The following is a 19,007-nucleotide window of genomic DNA, read 5'->3' on the forward strand; positions in this document are numbered from 1 at the left end:
GGAGTACAATTCAAGATGAAATTTGGGTGGAGACATAGCCAAACCATATCAGTGTGCACTCACCACATTCTCATCTTTTCCCCTAGAAATAGACTTCTAGGATTCCTCACTTTGTTTTACATTCAACAGAGCTATAATAAATGTGCTCCTATGTATCCCCCTAAAGCTAATCTTCTTTCTACTATACCTTTTTCCTCATTTTACTTCCTTTTTTGAGGGAGTTATGTGGGATAGAAGAAAATGGACTTCTTCATTCATAACATACTTGAAGTTGGGAGTATTTTAATCCTTAAACCGATTAAAATGAGCTAAGTGCGATGGCTCACACCTGTAATCCCAGCATTTTGGGAGGTTGAGGCAAGTGGATCGCGTGAGCTCAGGAATTGGAAACCAGACTGGGAAAAATGACAAAACCATTTCTACTAAAATACAAAAACTAGCCGGACATGGCGGCAAATGCCTGTAGTCCCAGCTACTTAGGAGGCAGAGGTAGGAGAATCACGTAAGCCCAGGTGGTCAAGGGTGCACTGAGCTGTGATTGCATCACTGCACTCTAGTCTAGGCAACAGAGCAAGTCTCTGTCTTTAAAAAAAAAAAAAAAAAAAAAGATTAAAAGATATGTAATCTAGGTGATTTTATGCTTCCAAAAGGAACCACATAGGCAAGAAGAAGATCCGGGTGAATTATTCTCTTCTATTTCTTTACATTTTTTTGCATTCTGTCATCGGTAGCATAAACTTTATGGCATTCACAAGTATATTTGTTCTAGCTTTCTTCTTTTAGTAATTCTGTTGCTGTCATTTGTATGAAATACTGCATAACATTGTAATTATATATGATTTATACATTATCTTAATCATTGTCAGGGCCAGCATTTTTCTTACAAGCAGATAGGAACTATGTTTTGTCATAACTCAAGTTTGATCCACTCCGAGAACAAAATACATTTTACACTTTCTGGGAGATTCACAAAACATATAGGACCCATTAAGAGGAAGAAAGCATGCTATATGGTTGTTATATTTGTTATTTTTGACTTGTAATTTATTCATTCTCTCAGCCCTGTTCTCTCACTAGTGTTACTATGGCACCTAAGTTATGGCATGGAAAACAAGCTAATTATGTTCTTTAGAACAGACGACAGTGGTACATCTTGAGATACAAGCATCTGGTACTCTTAGCCCTTTCCTCATCAGTGCTAGTCTAGGCTTGGTTGGGCTTTCTGGTTGTCCAAATATTTTTCTGTTACCACATATCCTTCTTTATTTTCTTTTTCTTCTATAAATAGTGGTTTATGCTTTGTAAAGCCGCTAGTCTCATATTTAGTTTGTTCCTTTTTGAGCCTTCTGTCTACTCAAAGAAGTAATATAGACTTACTCCCAGCTGTGTATGATCTACTCTTACTCCTGTTTGTTAAGTTTCTCACTATTTGTAAACATCTCTTGTTTGTGTAGACACAAATACACCAAAACTAAAAATGGTTAAATTCGGGTATTTCTTACAATTTATTTTTGAAAATTTACTGATGTGGTTAGATGGCTCTCCTGATAAAAATTGTTTAAGCGATAAGAGCAATCAATACTTTTTTTTTAATCAGAAGAGCCATCTAACCATATTAGTAAATTTTGAAAAACAAAGAAAATATTAGAATTATTCACAATCTTTTTACCCCAGATTTACTTTTGGTTATTCCTTTCTAATCTTTTTTACTATTGATTTAATGTAGGGTATAATCATATTATGTACCCACTATTTGTATGTCTTATATGTAATTGAATATTTATGTGCCATAAAATTTTCTACTTAACTACTTAGTTTTCATCATCATTTGTAATATCTTTAAAATATTCTGTGGAGTGGTGCTGTTCAACAGAAATATAATACGAGTCACATATATAATTTAAAATTTTCTGTACTCACATGAAAAATGTAAAAAAAACAGATTAATAATGTATTTTATTTACCTAATATATCTAAAATACTTATTGTTTCAACATGTAAAAAGGATATACTGTATTAGGTATAAAAATTGTTAGATTTTAGCATTCTTCTTTTCATACTACATGAAATATGTACCTATTTTACATATATAACAGTGAATTCTGTCACTAAACTTTCAATGTCAGAATAAAATGTAGTTCTACCAAAACAATAAATCTCCAGCATTTAAAATGCTTCAATTTTTACATTTAAATTAATGAAATTAAATAAAAAATTTAGTTTCACAATCATACTGGCCATATTACTTATGTTCATCTACATGTAGCTTCTTCATTTAAATTTAAATTAAGTTTGATTTAAAATTTATTTCTCTCTCTGCAGTAGTCACATTTTAAGTGATCAGTAGTGAGCTTTAGAGTATATAGCCAATTCTTGACTGTTTCTCTGTCAGTTTTTACATTGTTTTCAATGAAATAAATACACTAATATGTTCATGAATTTATATTTTCCTATGTTTTGGATTACTTTCTTAAAGTACACTCTCAGAAGCAGAATTATTGGGTCAAAGAGTATGAATTTGTTTATGGTACATCTTGTGTATTTTCAAACTATTTCCTGAAAGACTGTGTCAGTTGCAGTACTATAAGTAGTATTAATATTTGTTTCACCAACCTTTCTTCATCATTTAGTGTTATCATGTTGTTTCTGTAGTTACTGAAGAGGAAAATTTCTCTATGTATTTATTTACTATGTATTTCTCTTTCAGTGGAATACTTTTTCATGTTATGGTTCATTTATCTATTGGTGTTCTAATGTTTGTTGAGTTTTTAGTCTACTTTTAAACTTCTTTGTGGACTAAAGATACTGACCTTTTGTCACGTTTTTCCTATAATGTTTTCTTCTTTCTGGGATTGAAAGAGTACCAACTGAATCCTTCACTTTTTCTATAGCAAATCTTTAGATAATAGTTCCTCTGTAAGCTTGAAATTTATTCCTATTCTAGAAGTTTGATATTTACTTCACTTTTATCATAGACTTTCTATGCATTTAAAATTTTTTTTATCAAAGTGGAATATATGATTATGTAATTGTGAGAAAAGGAACTAAATTACAAGTTCTTAACCTTCAGTTGAATCCAGTGCTTACCCATTATTTATAGATAATCTTCATTATGTATAGTTGCTGACTGCCACGGTATAGTTTTATGCATATGTGTATTTAATCTGGAAATAGATAGATCCAAATAGATTAAAATTCATTGTTTTGAATATTTCAAAATAATACCATGTATTCTTCCCTATTATATTCTGATCAGAATATTGTTCTAAACAAAAACAAAGGCTTTTTTTTTTCTGTATCACCATGTATCCATGGTTGATTAATTATATAGTCATGGTTATTTTACATAGGTTTATTTCCTTTTGAATCAATATAGATTTATACTTCCAAGAGTTATACATCCCTGAAATTTACATAGGTGTGCATGCACACATATACATATCCCAATTCCTCAGATAATTGTTAATAGAAATAATAAAAAGAGGTTGTGCTCTTAGGCAAGGACAATTAGAACCCCAAATAATTACCTTGAATTAAGATAAACACTGGTAAAGAGCAAAAAGGGAAATTATTTTCCTTTAGTATATTAATCAATGTTGTTTCTAATATTCCCTCATGTTTAAACTATCCTGAGAAATCCTTAGAGTGGTTGTGTAATGGATTTAAGTTTTTTAGATTTCCAGGTATTAAGTCTGGCTTTGCTAAAATGGTTCTTTGGTTCTACTTTTATCTTTCCCTATCCGTCTTTACTGCTACCTTTTTGTGTTGTTTTGTTTTGTGTTGTAATGAACAAAACAGTCCTACTTCATTCTGAGTTCTAATTAATGTTATCCAGCCTCTAAGTGTTAGCATCCACTTTCCTTTTGGTTATAGGGTCAAAGATAAACAGTTAACTATTGTGCAGACTGAAATCCCTAATTAGTAAAGCACAAGATTTTATTGGTTATATATTTTTCTAAACTATAGACTTGATTTCATTGCAAACCTTACATGTAGAAAAAAATGTAATGGCACCGTTTTTATTTTTGGTCATACTATAGTGTGGAACATGTGGCCTAGCAAAGCTTATAAATCTAGGAAGAAAAATTATGGATGGCATCAATTTTAATAGTCTTTGCGATCTAACAGAGCACAAATCCCAAATTCTTTAAATGGTACATATTTACTTAAAGAAAAACGAGATCATTCAAAAATAGAATTAAATAGTGAATTTACCTTTTATTTAAAAGTTGATGAGTTTTGTATATTTATAAAATTAACAAAATTGACATCATACTATCCATATCACAAGACTCTTATGTTGCATTTTAAAGGAAAACACACACACAGCATACATGTATTTGGATTGGGGCCAGATTTGGATTCCAGGGGCATAGTGTTTTGTACCTTAAATTACAATCAGATGTATTTTAGCACAGATCAAATTTTCACTCTGAAGTTGGTGAGAAGCCTAATTATTTGACCAGGTTACTATTTATGTAGACCATTCTGTGGCTGTCTGTGGTTAATCCACAGCTGGCAGAATGCTAGCTATGGGAGGATTTTATTTCATGCTGGAACATTTTGGGGAGAAATAGAGGGAGAAAGATTTAAAATCTTCTCATTAAATGAAAGACTAAAAAGCAAGTAGAGTACATACATATTACTATGGAGACAAGATGCTGTATAAACTGTTCGTTTTAATTCTCCAAGTGACAGAAATAGCAAAGCAGCAGCTTGGATGCTCATAGTTTGCAAGTGATAGGATACTTGGTTAAAAAAAAAAAATCATTTAAAAATAATAACTAAGACTAAGATAAAAAAATTTAAAAATAATAACCAAGACTAAGATTTATTGCCTCTTAGAACACTTGAATATTGGTAAAGAATTAATGGATTGAATTTTTAAATGATGAGAAAATATTAAGATACAAAAACGTTTTTATTAGAATTTCACTAGCAGTACTTTAAAGTGATAAGAGGCAGTTGGAGGGGAGAAAAGGTAACATATTTTCCTTATCCATCGCAAGGGTCATTACTGAACCCTCTGTAACTAAAGAGATTAATAAGAGAAAAGCATAATAAATTTATTTAACAAAGTTTTACATGACACAGGAACCTTCAGAAATTAAGACCCAAAGACCAGCCGGGCACAGTCGCGCACGCCTGTAATCCCAGCACTTTGAGAAGCCGAGGCGGGTGGATCACGAGGTCAGGAGACCAAGACCATCCTGGCTAACACAGTGAAACCCGTCTCTACTAAAAATACAAAAATTAGCTGGGCGTGTAGTGCCAGCTACTCGGGAGGCTGAGACAGGAGAATCACATGAACCCAGGAGGCGGAGTTGCAGTTAGGCGAGATCGCGCCACTGCACTCCAGCCTGAGTGACACAAGACTCCATCTCAAAAAAAAAAAAAAAAAAAATGACCCAAAGACCAGCAAAAACTGCATTTTAATGCAGAGTCTGATGAAAGACATAGATAGTTCTAAAGAAACATGATTAAACAAAAGGGATGTGATCTAATGGTAATAAACTTAGGGTTGCAGGAGGTGGAAGCCAGCAAGTCCTGTCTGTTAGATTATTCTTGGCCTCTAGGTATACGGCAGGACTCCTTTGGAATAGGGTTTTCTGGCCAGCTTTCACACAGAAAGGTGGGAGAAGGTCAGTGTGACCTTGCTTCTGCGGTTTTCTCAATTTCTAGGGGGCCATATTTTGGGGTATTGTATTCTGGTCCCTCAGACAATTAGAGTATACAATTCTCTCTTAATATCTCAGAATATATAAGGACAGTAAACCCTTCCTTCAAAGATGAATGCCAATACACATGACTCCTGCCACGAAATTAATTTTTTTAGTCTTCTTATAGTAGTCTATTTGAAATTTGAAAGTAATATTTTTAAAGATTTTTTTTTCTTTTTAAACTTTTCAAAGTTTGCATTATGGAAATCATCAGTCCCTCAGTTGTAAGTGAATATCTCAGTAGCATTTTTGTAACTTTTAAAATTTCTTCTATATTTTCAAGGTTATTTCTTCCATTTATAAGCCAGTTATTCTCCCCTTCTAGTTTCCAGTGCTCCCACTAACTCTAGTTCTTTGCTCTAGTTTATCCTCCCTCCCTTGCCTCTTCATTCTTGTTTCTCCAATAGATCCTTTTCTTTGAAAAGCAAAATTTTTCCAACTTTCCCTGCCCTTAAAAACAACTTTCTTATTTCTTCCTTTCCTCACCCACCCTCCGCTTCAAAAAAGCCTTTCTGCCTTTTCCTCTTCTTAATTATGTGCTCAAACTAGCAACATATCTGGAGTCATATGAATCCAGGTTTCATCACATGTAAGCTGTGTGTCCTAAAGGAACATCTCTAAACTTCTCTATCGTGCTTATTTATCGAATGAAACTAATAAGTCTCTACCTCATAGGTTTGACATAAAGAAAAAACAATAATAACTGAGTTGCTATATAGTATAGTGCCTGGGACACAATAATTACTCATTACATTTCAAATGGTTTTTATTATCATTACTGATGAAGCTTTGAAAATGATTATTCTTACCCTTACTTTTTCACCATTCCTTTTTTTAACAGCTACTTTTACCATCATACTAAGTGCTTTCTATTAATCATCAAATCTTATGACTTTTACTCATTCCTTTCTTTCTCTACTTCCCCATAGCACCTTCTTAAAATTTTCCTTGTTCAGTTTCTCCACCATCACTTCATTCTTCTCATTTGCCCTCCTCTTGTTTGCTCCTTTTCCTTTTTGTGTTTCCTCTAATTTTTGTTCTCCATTCTGTCCTTCGTCCTCTTTTGTCTACCTTGGGAATTCCAACACCTCTTTGACCATCACATTCATGGCCTTTCCTCTGAGTCCAGCTTTTTGGTGGATATTTAGAGATCTCTTAGACCCTCAACTGTAGTATGACCACAATTAAACACTCTTTACCATCTAAGCCAGATCTTATTCTGGAATTTTCCACTTTTATTAATGGTGGAACCAGATTCAAAAATCTTAGTCATCTTTTGATTCTCTTCTTCTTTGCCTTCCACATCTTAAACAATTGCCAAATCCTGTATGTAGCACTCCTTGTATGGTTTTCTTTTACACAGCCAAAGGTAGCCATTAATTAACTGTTGCTGAATTGTTGCTGCCCACATTAACTTTGCTTTAAATTTTTCCATAAGCTTGTTATTTCTTCCTTTCAAGGAAATATTCATTACCTATGATCCATCCCTACCCCTCTCACACATTGCCTACCAAAAACCCTGCCACCCAAGGCCCTTTGTATTCTTAACTCTGCCGATCTTTTCAAGTCTTCTGTTATTGCCCTTTGTCTATTCCTTTACTTGTTTGCGCACCATCCAAATTTCCTACATATACATGTATGTCTTTGCTTATACTTTCATCTAGAAAGCATAAATATGTTTTAATAAGACTTTCATTAATATTAAAGCTGTAGATAAATAGCATTTTAAATACAACTTTCCTGACATGAAATTTTAATTAAATATTTTTCTTTTGCACTACTGAATCCTTTTCTCATTATTTGAAAATTCTAATTCAGAATCTTCCTCAAAAACCCAATTTAGATATTTCTTAAGGTAACAAGTTATGATCTTTTTATTTATTTTGAGACAAGGTCTCACTGTGTCTCCCAAGCTGGAGTGCAGTGGCCTGATCTCAGCTCACTTCAATCTCCAACTCCTGGGCTATAGCAATCCTCCCCTCTCAGCCTCACGAGTAGCTGGGACCACAGGCACACACCAACACACCCAGCTAATTTTTGAATTTTTTGTATAGACACAGTTTCGTCACGTTGCCAGGCTGGTTTGGAACTCCTGGACTCAAGTGATTGGCCCATCTTGGCCTCCCAAAGTACTGGGATTCCAGGTGTGATTCATTGTACCTGGCCACAAGTTAAGATCTTTTTTTTTTTTTTTTTTTTTTTTTTTAAGAAAGAAAGAAAAAGAATAAAGAAGAGGAGGAAAAAGGAAGAGAAAGAGAGAGAGAGAATGGGAGTATTGCTTTCTTGCCCAGGCTAGAATGCAGTTTAGTAATGGGTATTGAAAACCTCTTTTATACCAATAATTATACTTAATGATGTAGACAGGAAGGAATAAGGGAAGAAAATAACAAACAAGCAGCCAACCAATATTTCATTTAAACCTATGAAATGCTATGCGATTACTGAGGAGTGATTTACTTCCAATTATGTAGTCACTTATGGAAGAGGTGTGAGGTGGTAATGTATGTTTTATGTATTTGAAGTGGAGAGTTCTATAAATGTTTATTAAGTTTACTTGTTCCGGGTCTGAGTTCAAGTCCTGGATGTCCTTGTTAATTTTCTGTCTCGTTGATCTATAAAATCGTTAGCTCTTCTTGTTACATTGATCCTTTTGCCATTATGTAATGTCCTTCTTTGCCTCTTTTGCTCTTTCTTACTTTAAAGTCTACTTTATCAGAGGCGAGAATTGCATCTCCTGCTTTTTATTTGTTTATTTTTACTCTCTGATTGGTTGATAAATCTTCCTCCTTTTTGTTTTGAGTATTTGTGTATCGTTGCATGTGAGATGGGTCTGGATGCAGCATACCGATGGGTTTTGGCTTTTTATCCAATTAGAATTTATATAACTTTAATACTAGCATTTGATGCTAGCTGGCTGTTTTGCCCATTAGTTAGTGTAAATTTTTCGTTGTGTTAATGTTCTTTTCTTTTTGATATATTTTTGGAAAGGCTAATATTGGTTGTTCCTTTATATGTATAGTGCTTCTTTCAGAAGCTCTTGTAAAGCAGGCCTGGTGGTGGTGAACTCTCTAAGTACTTGTTTGTTCGCAAAGGATTTAATTTTTCCTTCGATTATAAAGCTTAGTTTGGCTGGATAGGAAATTCTGGGTTGAAAGTTCTTTTCTTTAAGGATGTTAAATATTGGTCCCCACTCTTTTCTGGCTTGTAGGGTTTCTGCTGAGAGATCTGCTGTGAGTCTGATAGGTTTCCCTTTATGGGTAACCTGACCTTTCTCTCTGGCTGCCCTTAGTATTTTCTCCTTCATTTCAACCCTAATAAATCTGGCGATTATGTGCCTTGGGGTTGGTCTTCTTGAAGAATATCTTTGTGGTGTTCTCTGTATTACCTGGAGTTGAATATTACCCTGCCTTGCCAGGTTGGGAAAATTTTCCTGAATGATATCCTGAAGAGTATTTTCCAACTTGGATTCATTCTCTTCATCACATTCAGGTACACCTATCAAACGTAAATTAGGTCTTTTCACATAGTCCCATATTTCCTGGAGACTTTGCTCATTCCTTTTCATCCTTTTTTCTCCAATCTTGTCTTCTCGTTTCATTTCACTGAGCTGGTTCTCGACTTCTGATGTCCTTTCTTCTACTTGATCAATTCGACTGCTTAAACTTGTGCATGCTTCGCGAAGTTCTCGTGTTGTGTTTTTCAGCTCCATCAATTCACTTATATTCCTCTCTAAATTGTCCATTCTCGTTAACATTTCATCAAACCTTTTTTCAAGGTTCTTAGTTTCTTTGCATTGGGTTAGAACAAGTTCTTTTAATTCACAGAAGTTTCTTATCACCCACGTTTTGAAGCCTGCTTCTGTTATTGGAACACACTCGTAATCTATTAAGCCTTGTTCCGTTACTGATGAGGAATTGCAATCCCCTGTAGAGGGAGAGGCATTCTGATTTTGAGTATTCTCTGCCTTTTTACGCTGATTTCTTCCCTTCATTATATATTTATCTGTCTGTTGTCTTTGTAATTACCGACTTTCTAACTAGGTCTCTGAGCAGACGTCCAACTTGTTGATTCCCAGCGCCGAAATCTGAGCAGTCCACTGCACTGGCCAAAATAGCAGTGTTAAGATTGATGGTGCTTTTCTGCCCGGGAATCTCCGCACTCTGCACCAAAAACCGGCGCGCTAAGGCACCAGCAAAACTGCCGCGCCGGCCACAAGAGTCGCCCTGGCGACCCGTGGGGCTCCTCTGCTGGGAATCTCCTGGTCCGTGAGCAACAAATATTCGTCTGAAAGTGTGGCATCCTCTCGTTCTCTGCACTTTCACTGGGAGCTAGGAGCCCGAGCTGCTAGTGATCAGCCATCTTGGATCTCTCTCCCCGTTAAGATCTTAATAAACAGATTATTTTTAAGTCACTTATAAGAATCCAAACTCAGCCAGGCTCAGTGGTGCACACCTATAATCCCATTACTTGGGGGGCTGAGGTAGGAGGATTGCTTTATCCCAGGAGTTCAGGACCAACCTGGGAGATATAGTGAAACCTTATCTCAAAAAATATAAATTCCAAACTGTTTGTAAAAAACTAGGATTCAATCTACCTTCATAGTATAGTTTATCTAATTCAAATGTAATTATTGTCTTGAATGAGACCTTTCAAATATTTTTTCTTTCATGAATTTCCAGAATTCTTTAGTATTGTGCATATAAATCTAGTTTGAAATAAGTAATGCTTTATTCTCTGAAGTAATGGCATGTATCAAGTATATGGTACTCATATGATCAAATATTCTTCCAGTCAAATGTTGCTATTTATAGCATCTGCTTTGCATCTTATAATTGTATTTTATGTACTTTTGTATTTTGGGTAGGTTTCTTGTATTCTCACTGACAGTGGCTGTGGAAATGGCATTTTTAATTTTCCCTTCTTTTTTCTTCATCCAGGGCTTTTTCCTTACAGTTTCCCCAGAGTCAGTGTTAAAAGTGGCTCGCCATGCTTCTGAAAACAACAAGATTTTCACTTTGAATCTGTCTGCACCATTTATTAGCCAGTTATACAAGGAATCACTGATGAAAGTTATGCCTTTTGTTGACATACTTTTTGGAAATGAGACGGTGAGTTACCTTTCCTTTTTTAAAAGAGTCTGGGGTTTTGTTTGTTTCTGATCTACATATATATATATTTAGAAATATATAAATTAAAACCTAAATTTTTGTGTAAATATCCTTGAGAATTGTGCAACAAAATTGCCTCAATGTCGACTGCTCTCAGTATTTTCAATATTTCCGTCAGTATATACTGTCTTCTTACTTAGTGAAACATTTATTTATTTTTATTTTTTTACAATGGAGTTTCGCTCTTGTCGCCCATACTGGAGAGTAATGGTGTAATCTCGGCTCACTGCAACCTCCGCTTTCCATGTTCAAGCAGCTCTCCTGCCTCAGCCTCCTAAGTAGCTGGGATTATAGGCACCCACCACCATGCCCAGCTAATTTTTGTATTTTTAGTAGAGACAGGGTTTCAACATGTTGGCCAGGCTAGTCAAGAACTCCTAACCTCAGGTGATCCGCCCTCCTCGGCCTCCCAAAGTGCTGGGATTACAGGCATGAGCCACCGCTCCTGGCCCAACATTTATTTTTTAAAATTTAGGTGTTTGAGGTTTAATGTAATTTCTGTGAGTTTTTACAGATGGATACCTGACCTGTTACTATGACCACTGTCAGGATAAAAAACACATTCATCACTTTTTTAAGTCTTTTCAGAGTCTAAGTCCATTCAATTTTCATTTAATAAATTATGAGTAAATTTTGATATATTACATTTATATTTCTTTATTAATAATGTCATTTTTGTTAATATTTGTTTGTTATACTTGAAGGTGATAAAATGGAATTTCATCTCAATAGTTAGTTTTCTCTTTCTACCAAGAATGTATTTTCTTCCATTCTAAATTAGGGAATTTTTTTTTTTTTTTTTTTTTTTGCTTATTTGCTGTTTATACCTCTTTTAAAATCCATGGAAGAGGAAAAAAGCCTTCAGTGTGCCTTCCTGTGACTTGGCCATGTCACTTGATGTTCTAATGTATAAAATGAAGGTGTTGTATTAATCGTCCCAGAAGTTCATTCTGATTCTAATTCCACAGTTCTAACACAGCTTGAATATATTCATCAATTTTATATCTAATAACTGCTGTCTGCCTAAAATAACATAAAAATTGACCTGGAAATTTATGAGATCACCTGGGTAAAGATTAAAGGATGATCCATAGAAATGACATCATAGTGTATCTATAAAGGTGATGATTAAATTGGTTACAAATGGTGACATTAGAAGGAAATGCTATATTCTTGATAATTCACAAATTGAGATACTAGCAAGAAATGGTGGTAAAAGTGAAGTACCAGATAACTGCTAGAAGTCTAAATCGACTAAAATCTACCATTTAGTTTTTCCTTATTAACAATCTTATTTTCTAGCGGCTAAAAGAAGTAACTGGGAAAGGTGCTACTCAAGCCCTTTGAATAACATTAAAGCATTGGTCTCAGTAGTTTTGAGAATCATTTGGAGAAACTGACACTTAGTCTCAGAGTTCTTAATAGTCAAGAAAGATCAGACTGACAGCACTTAAATATGTTCTCTAGAGTTTAAGAGACAAATCTTAAAACTTCTAAAAAAGATAAATATGATTCTAAAGAATGAGACTAGGGGGATTCAATGCAATCAAAAATGCAATTCAGACTTTATAGTCACAAATGATCTTAAGGAGAGAATGTACAGAGGCCTTTAAAAAAAATAATTGCAGAGCACGCAGAAAACTGTTTAATAAGAGCTTAAATTTGGAAGATGACAAGATGGCTGCCTCTGCCTTTGCTGGCGCAGGTAGAGCAGCTTCAGGAATCTTACAGCCCCTGAATATTTTGGTATCTTCAGCCTACCAAAACTGTGTCAAGAATGCATCTCTCATTTCTGTATTGTCCACTAGACATTTTAGTCATATTCAGACACCAGTTGTTTCCTCCACTTCCAGACTTACCACATCTGAGAGAAACCTGACACATGGGCAAATTTCAGTGATCCTTAATAGAGGAGCCCCCTTGCTCCCAAGTGTCCTGAACCTGCTTGTCAGATCTCTAACATACATCAGTACACAAAAAGGCAAGAGAAAGACTGTGTAAGCTGTCATCTACAGGTTTCTTCGACTTCATTGTGGCCTTTGGGTGAGGAGAAGGGCTGGTTCTAAGAAAAAATTATGGAAAAAGTCACCTTCAAGAAAAAAGTGATTGAGCGAATTTGTATTCTGCAATAAAACCCAGAGTAAACTCTTAAGATAAAATGATGACATCCTTCTGGAAGAGGTGAAACTGTTATGTCAATGATTCTTATCAGAAGTATCATGATCAAACAAACCTGAAAATGTAGCTCAGAAGTTTCACTTGTTTCTCAGTTATTGAATATGTAAATTTGTGTACATGATATCTTTGCAAAAATGGATAAGTATAAAACTTGATGTAAATTGTACCAATGAATATGTAAACATACAGTGACAACATTAAACTTATAAAAGTTTTAAAACTTAAAAAAAAAAGCTCAAATTTGTAAAAGACATGTAAAAAGAAGGTAGAAAATATATTTAGTACCAGGGAATGATGCTAAAAGAATGGGCCCAAAAGTGATTTAACTTTGCAGCAGATGTTGATGAGATCAAACCAATCTTCACGAAAGGAAAAAAGAAAAATCTCCAAAGTACAAGCAACAAATGGAAAAAATAGATGAATTAGACATCATCAAAATTAACCACTTTTGTGCATCAAAGGACACTATTAAGAATGTGAAAAGACAACTAGAGGAATGGGAGTTAATATTTGCAAATCATATATCTGATAAAGGATTCATATTCAGAATATTTAACACAGTAATAACTCAACAATAAGAAAACAACATAATTCAATAATGATCAAAGAAATTTAATAAACATTTATTCGAAGAAGATATGCAAATGGCCAGTAAACTCATGAAAAGATGCTCAACATAGCCTGTCAGTAAGTACAAATGTAAACCAAAATTAGATACTACTTCACACCCATCAGAATGGCAATTATTTAAAAAAATGGAAATTAGCAAGTATTGGTAAAGATATGGAGAAATTGGAAACCCTTGTGTATTGCTGGTGGGAATGTAAAATAATACAACTGCTGTAGAAGACAATTTGATGGTTCCTCGAGATGTTAAACATAAAATTATTACCATATGATCTAGCAGTTCTACTTCTAGATATGTTACCTGAAATAACTGAAAGCAGGGACTCAGATAATTATACACCAATGTCCATAGCAGCATTATTCACAATAGCTGAGATAGAAGCAAATCAAATATTTATCAACAGATGAATAAACAAAATTTCATGCATATGCACAATGGAGTATTATTTAGCCTCAAATGAAATTTCGATACATGCTACAACATGAATGAATTTTGAAAATACTATGTTAAGTAAAATAAGCCAGACACATCAACTATTTGGATTTTCTTAGAATAATTCCTCTTACATGAGGTACCTAGAATAGGCAAATTCATAGAGACACACTAAGTAGGACAGTGGTTACCTGGGAATGGGGTGGGGAGGAATGAGGCATTATTGTGTAATAAGTACAGAGCTTCTGTTTGGGATGATTAAAAAGTTCTGGAAATGGATAGTGGTGATAGTTGTGCCACACACTGTGAATGTATTTAGTGCCACTGAATTGAATACTTAAAATGGAAAATTTTATCCTATGTGTAGTTTACCACAATTTTTAAAAAAGATTGATTCTACAAATCAGTAAACTTAGAAGTTGGATCACAGCTTAGTATAGATTATTAAAGGAATTATTTTCCCCACCTAGAAGAGGAAGTAGTCAAACTGTAAGCTGCTACCTGGCTATAAGTCCTGGGGCAAGAAAATCTTTTCTCTTTTGGTGTGATTATTCTTCATTTGAATTCACTTCAAGAGGTATTTATATAGTACCTATTATGGCAGACCAATAAGCAGTGAATGCATGGTATATTTGAGAACTTCTGTCATTATATGGATTAAAGAATAATAAAGACTGGCTATAGGACAATTAGAGGTATTTGGTATTTTATTGAAGCAGTCTCAAAAGGTCTATTGATAAATAAATCGATTTCTAGGGGTATGCCTCAGTGTTTACCCTAGTTTTGCTTAAGTAAAGTAACAGTGATTTAGATAAGCTATATTTGCATATAATTCAAATGCAAATAATACAGCACCTTAATACATACTAGGTAAGTTGAAGGTCAAAATCAGATTTTTTTAAATGTTAGTAGACTCTAAATATCAGTTGAGTGATGAAATTTAATAGGGATAATAAAAATTATACCATATTTTATTATAAAAAGCAAGTAGAGTAAAATGCTTTATCCCTTTAATCTCATCATCTATTGTTTTTTCTCCTTAAATACTATAGTAATAATAAGTTATCTTTAGTTCTTCAGGGAAAAAAAGGACATTTTACTTCTAAAATGTGATGAAGGATAAAATATATTTCTATACATAGGATTCTTTAATCCTCCCCCCTCGAAAAAATAAAATATACTGTGTTTAGTATAAATTTTCAAAATGTCAAAACTCAGCTGAAAAGACACACTTGGACCTTATTTTCTACATGATATTACCTTCTTTTTCTCAGACGATTGTATAGAAGTAATGATGATTTAAAACTTCCAATAGCTTCAATATTTAAAAAAAATATTTTGTCCATAAAGATTATTTCTTCATAGGCAATGATCAATGATCCCTGTGAGACAATAAATAAATAAGATATATTTGATGATGACCCCAGCTAATGCCTTGGAGATAATTTCCAGGCCACAGTACAAGAAGGGTAACTAAGGCTGGGCACGGTGGCTCACGCCTATAATACCAGCACTTTGGGAGGCTCAGGCAGGTGGATCACTTGAGATTAGGAGTTTAAGACCAGCCTGGCCAACATAATGAAACCACATCTCTGCGAAAAATTTTAAAAATTACCTGGGTGTGGTGGCACGCACCAGTAATCCCAGCTGCTCAGGAGGCTGAGGCAGGAAAATTGCTTGAACCTGGGAGGCGGAGGTTGCAGTGAGCCAAGGTACAGAGGCCTCCTGGGAGAGAAAGGGTCAAGATTCCAACTCCCTTTGTGTAAGATTGGAAGGTAGTAAGGACTTTCGGAGTGTATGTCTGATAAAGACTGTGGCAATATTTTAAAGTTGATGGTGGGCTAGGCATGATGGCTCACTCCTGTAATCAGTCCCAGCATTTTGGGAGGCAGAGGGTGGTGGACCACCTGAGGTCAGGAGTTCGAGACCAGCCTGGCCAACATGGTGAAACCCCATCTCTACCAAAAAAGTTGTGCACCTGTAATCCCAGCTACTCAGGTGAGTGAGGCATGAGAATTGCTTGAACCAGGAAAGTGGAGGTTGCAGTGAGCCAAGATTGCACCGCTGCACTCCAGCCAGGGTAACTCTCAAAAAAAAAAAAAGAAAGGTAACTCAAGTAGAGCCTTGCAGTCTCTTTTAATGAGGAGTTAGAGCTGTAAATTCAAGGAGTCTAAGACAGCTAGTGTTTGCAGGTTAAAAGTGCCAGAGAAGAAAGAGCTGAATAGAGAGAGAACACAGGACATTTGTAGAATCCCACCAAGTCTTCAGCTGAGTATAAGTCAGTGCATATTTGTGAAGAAATTAAGGAAGACCAGGAAAAGAACCACCCAAAAAGATTATAGAGGACAATCCTCAGTGTACACATGAGAATTTGTAACCATTCCTATCCTACTAGTCAGAGTGGATAACCTCATAATTCATGAGGCCTCAGAGCATTAAAAGGGATTTTATCCCATTAGTGGGGTAAAATCAGCTCTAGACTAGAAGATGTTCTGGTCCCTCTTATCAATATTATTGCAATATATTTGACAACCTTTATGAAATGAACAAATTTCTTAAAAGACAAAAAGTACTAAATCATACTCAAGAAGAAATAGAAAAAGGCTCTTTAAGTTATTAAAGAAATTGAATTTGTAGTTAAAACCCTTGCTACAAGGAAAACTCAAAGGCTGGATTGCTTTAGTGGTTCATTCTTTTTTGTTTTGTTTGTTTGTTTGTTTGAGACAAGATCTCGCTCTGTCACCCAGAGGTGGCTCACTGCAAACTCAGACTCCTAGGTTCAAGTGATCCTCCTACCCCAGCCTCCCGAGAAGCTAGGATGACAGGCATGCCTGGCTAATTTTTAACTTTTGTAGAGAGGAGGTCTCACTTTGTTGCCCAGGCTGGTTTTAACCTCCTGTGCTCAAGCGATCCACCCACCTTAGCCTCCCAAAGTGCTGGGATTATAAGTATGAGCCATTGCACTTGGCAGTGTTGAATTTCACCACACATTTCAGAAAGATGTAATATCAATTGTATACAAACTATCCCAGAAAATTGAAGAAGGAAAAATATACCTATCTTATTTCATAAGGTCAGCATTACCTTCATACCAAAAACAAAATATTGCAAGAAAAGAAAATTACAGACCAATATCCCTCATAAACATAGATTCAAAAATTCTTCAGATAATTTTTGCAAATCAAACACAACACTATATTAAGAGTAATTCATCATGACTAGGAGTGTAGAATTGGTTTACCTTTTTTTAGTTTTTTTTTTCGAGACAGAGTTTTGCTCTTGTTTCCCAGGCTGGCGTGATCTCAGCTCACTACAACCTCTGCCGGCTCCCCCCTCCTCCGCCGGGTTCAAGCAATTCTCCTGCCTCAGTCTCCCAAAGTGCTGGGATTACAGGCGTGAGCCACTGCGTCCAGCTAGTTTAACATTTCAAAATCCATCAATGTAATTAAACATATTAAGACTAAAAAAGAAAAATCACATGATTATCCTAAAAGCTTTTGAAAAAATCAGACATCTATTTCTGTTAAAAGCCCTCGGAGGCTGGGCATGATGGCTCACATCCGTAATGCCAACACTTTGGGAGGCAGAGGCAGGCAGACCATTTGAGGTGAGGAATTTGAAACCAGCCTGGCCAACATGGTGAAACCCTGTCTCTACTAAATATACAAAAATTAGCTGGGCGTGGTGGCACACACCTGTAATCCCAGCTACTAGGAAGGCTGAGGCAGGAGAATCACTTGAACTGGGGTGCCGGAGGTTGCAGTGAGCCGAGATGTGCCACTGCACTCCAGCAGACACATACACTCAAATACTCACACACACACACACACATACACACACACACAGCCCTCAGAGACAGGGTGGTGGCTCAGGCCTGTAATCCCATAATCCTAGCACTTCGGGGAGACTGAGGTGGGCGGATCACTTGGGGTCAGGAGTTTGAGACCAGCCTGGCCAACATGGGAAAACCCTGTCTCTATTAATAATATGCAAGATAGCCGGGCGTAGTGGCAGGTGCGTATAATCCCAGCTACTCCGGAGGCTGAAGCAGGAGAATCACTTGAACCGGGGAAGGAGAGGTTCCAGTGAGCCAAGATCACACCACCTCACTCCAGCCTGGGTAACAGAGTAACACTGTGTCAAAAAAAACAAAAGCCCTCAGAATAGTAGGAGTAAGGGAACTTCTTAAAGTCAATAAAGAACATCCACCAAGAATATATAGTTAATATCATACCTAATGGTGGAAGATTGAATGCTTTTGCCTAAGATGAGAAACAACAAATCAAGGATATTCATTCTTTCCACTTCTATTCAACATTGTTTTGGAGGTTCTAGCCAGTGCTAACAAAGCATGAAAAACATCCAGATTTAGAAAGAAGGAAGTAAAACTGTCTTTATTATCAAAACCATGATCATCTTCAAATAAAATCTAATGTGATCTTCAAAAAGCTATTAGAACTGGCTGGGCACAGTGGCTCACACCTGTAATCTCAGCACTTTGGGAGGCCGAGGCTCGTGGATCACTTGAGGTCAGACCAGCCAGGCCAACATGGTGAAACCCCATCTCTACTAAAAATACAAAAATTAGCCGGGTGTGGTGGCACTTGCCTATAATCCCAGCTATTTGGGAGGCTGAGGCAGGAGAACCAGAGAGGCAGAGGATACAATGAACCTAGATTGTGCCACTGCACTCTAGCCTGGGCAACAGAGCAAGACTCCATCTCCAAAATAAAAGAAAGCAATTAGAACAAAGTGACATTAGCAAGATAGTAGCATACAGAATAAAAATTTTAAATTCAGATGTGCTTTCTGTTGTTTCTTATTCAAGAAACAACCAGAAATTAAAATTTAAAAATACTATTTTCAATACCATCAAAAAGT

General features: G+C 35.6%; 1 protein-coding gene and 1 pseudogene across 2 annotated transcripts in view; both read left to right on the forward strand.

Annotated features, from left to right (window-relative positions):
- The window catches only part of ADK (adenosine kinase), a 561,731-nt gene that overhangs the window by 360,391 nt on the left and 182,333 nt on the right, over nucleotides 1–19,007 (forward strand). For both annotated transcript variants that reach the window (XM_012460167.2, XM_012460168.2), the window contains exon 7: nucleotides 10,658–10,828. In XM_012460167.2, coding sequence (XP_012315590.1) covers nucleotides 10,658–10,828 — 171 coding nt within the window. The remainder of the gene's footprint in view (nucleotides 1–10,657; nucleotides 10,829–19,007) is intronic.
- On the forward strand, nucleotides 11,993–13,073 carry LOC105722596 (large ribosomal subunit protein bL35m-like; annotated as a pseudogene).

This window comes from Aotus nancymaae, unplaced genomic scaffold (genome assembly GCF_030222135.1).
Source record: "Aotus nancymaae isolate 86718 unplaced genomic scaffold, 86718_ANA_hifiasm-v0.15.2.pri h1tg000010l, whole genome shotgun sequence".
NCBI lineage: Eukaryota > Metazoa > Chordata > Mammalia > Primates > Aotidae > Aotus > Aotus nancymaae.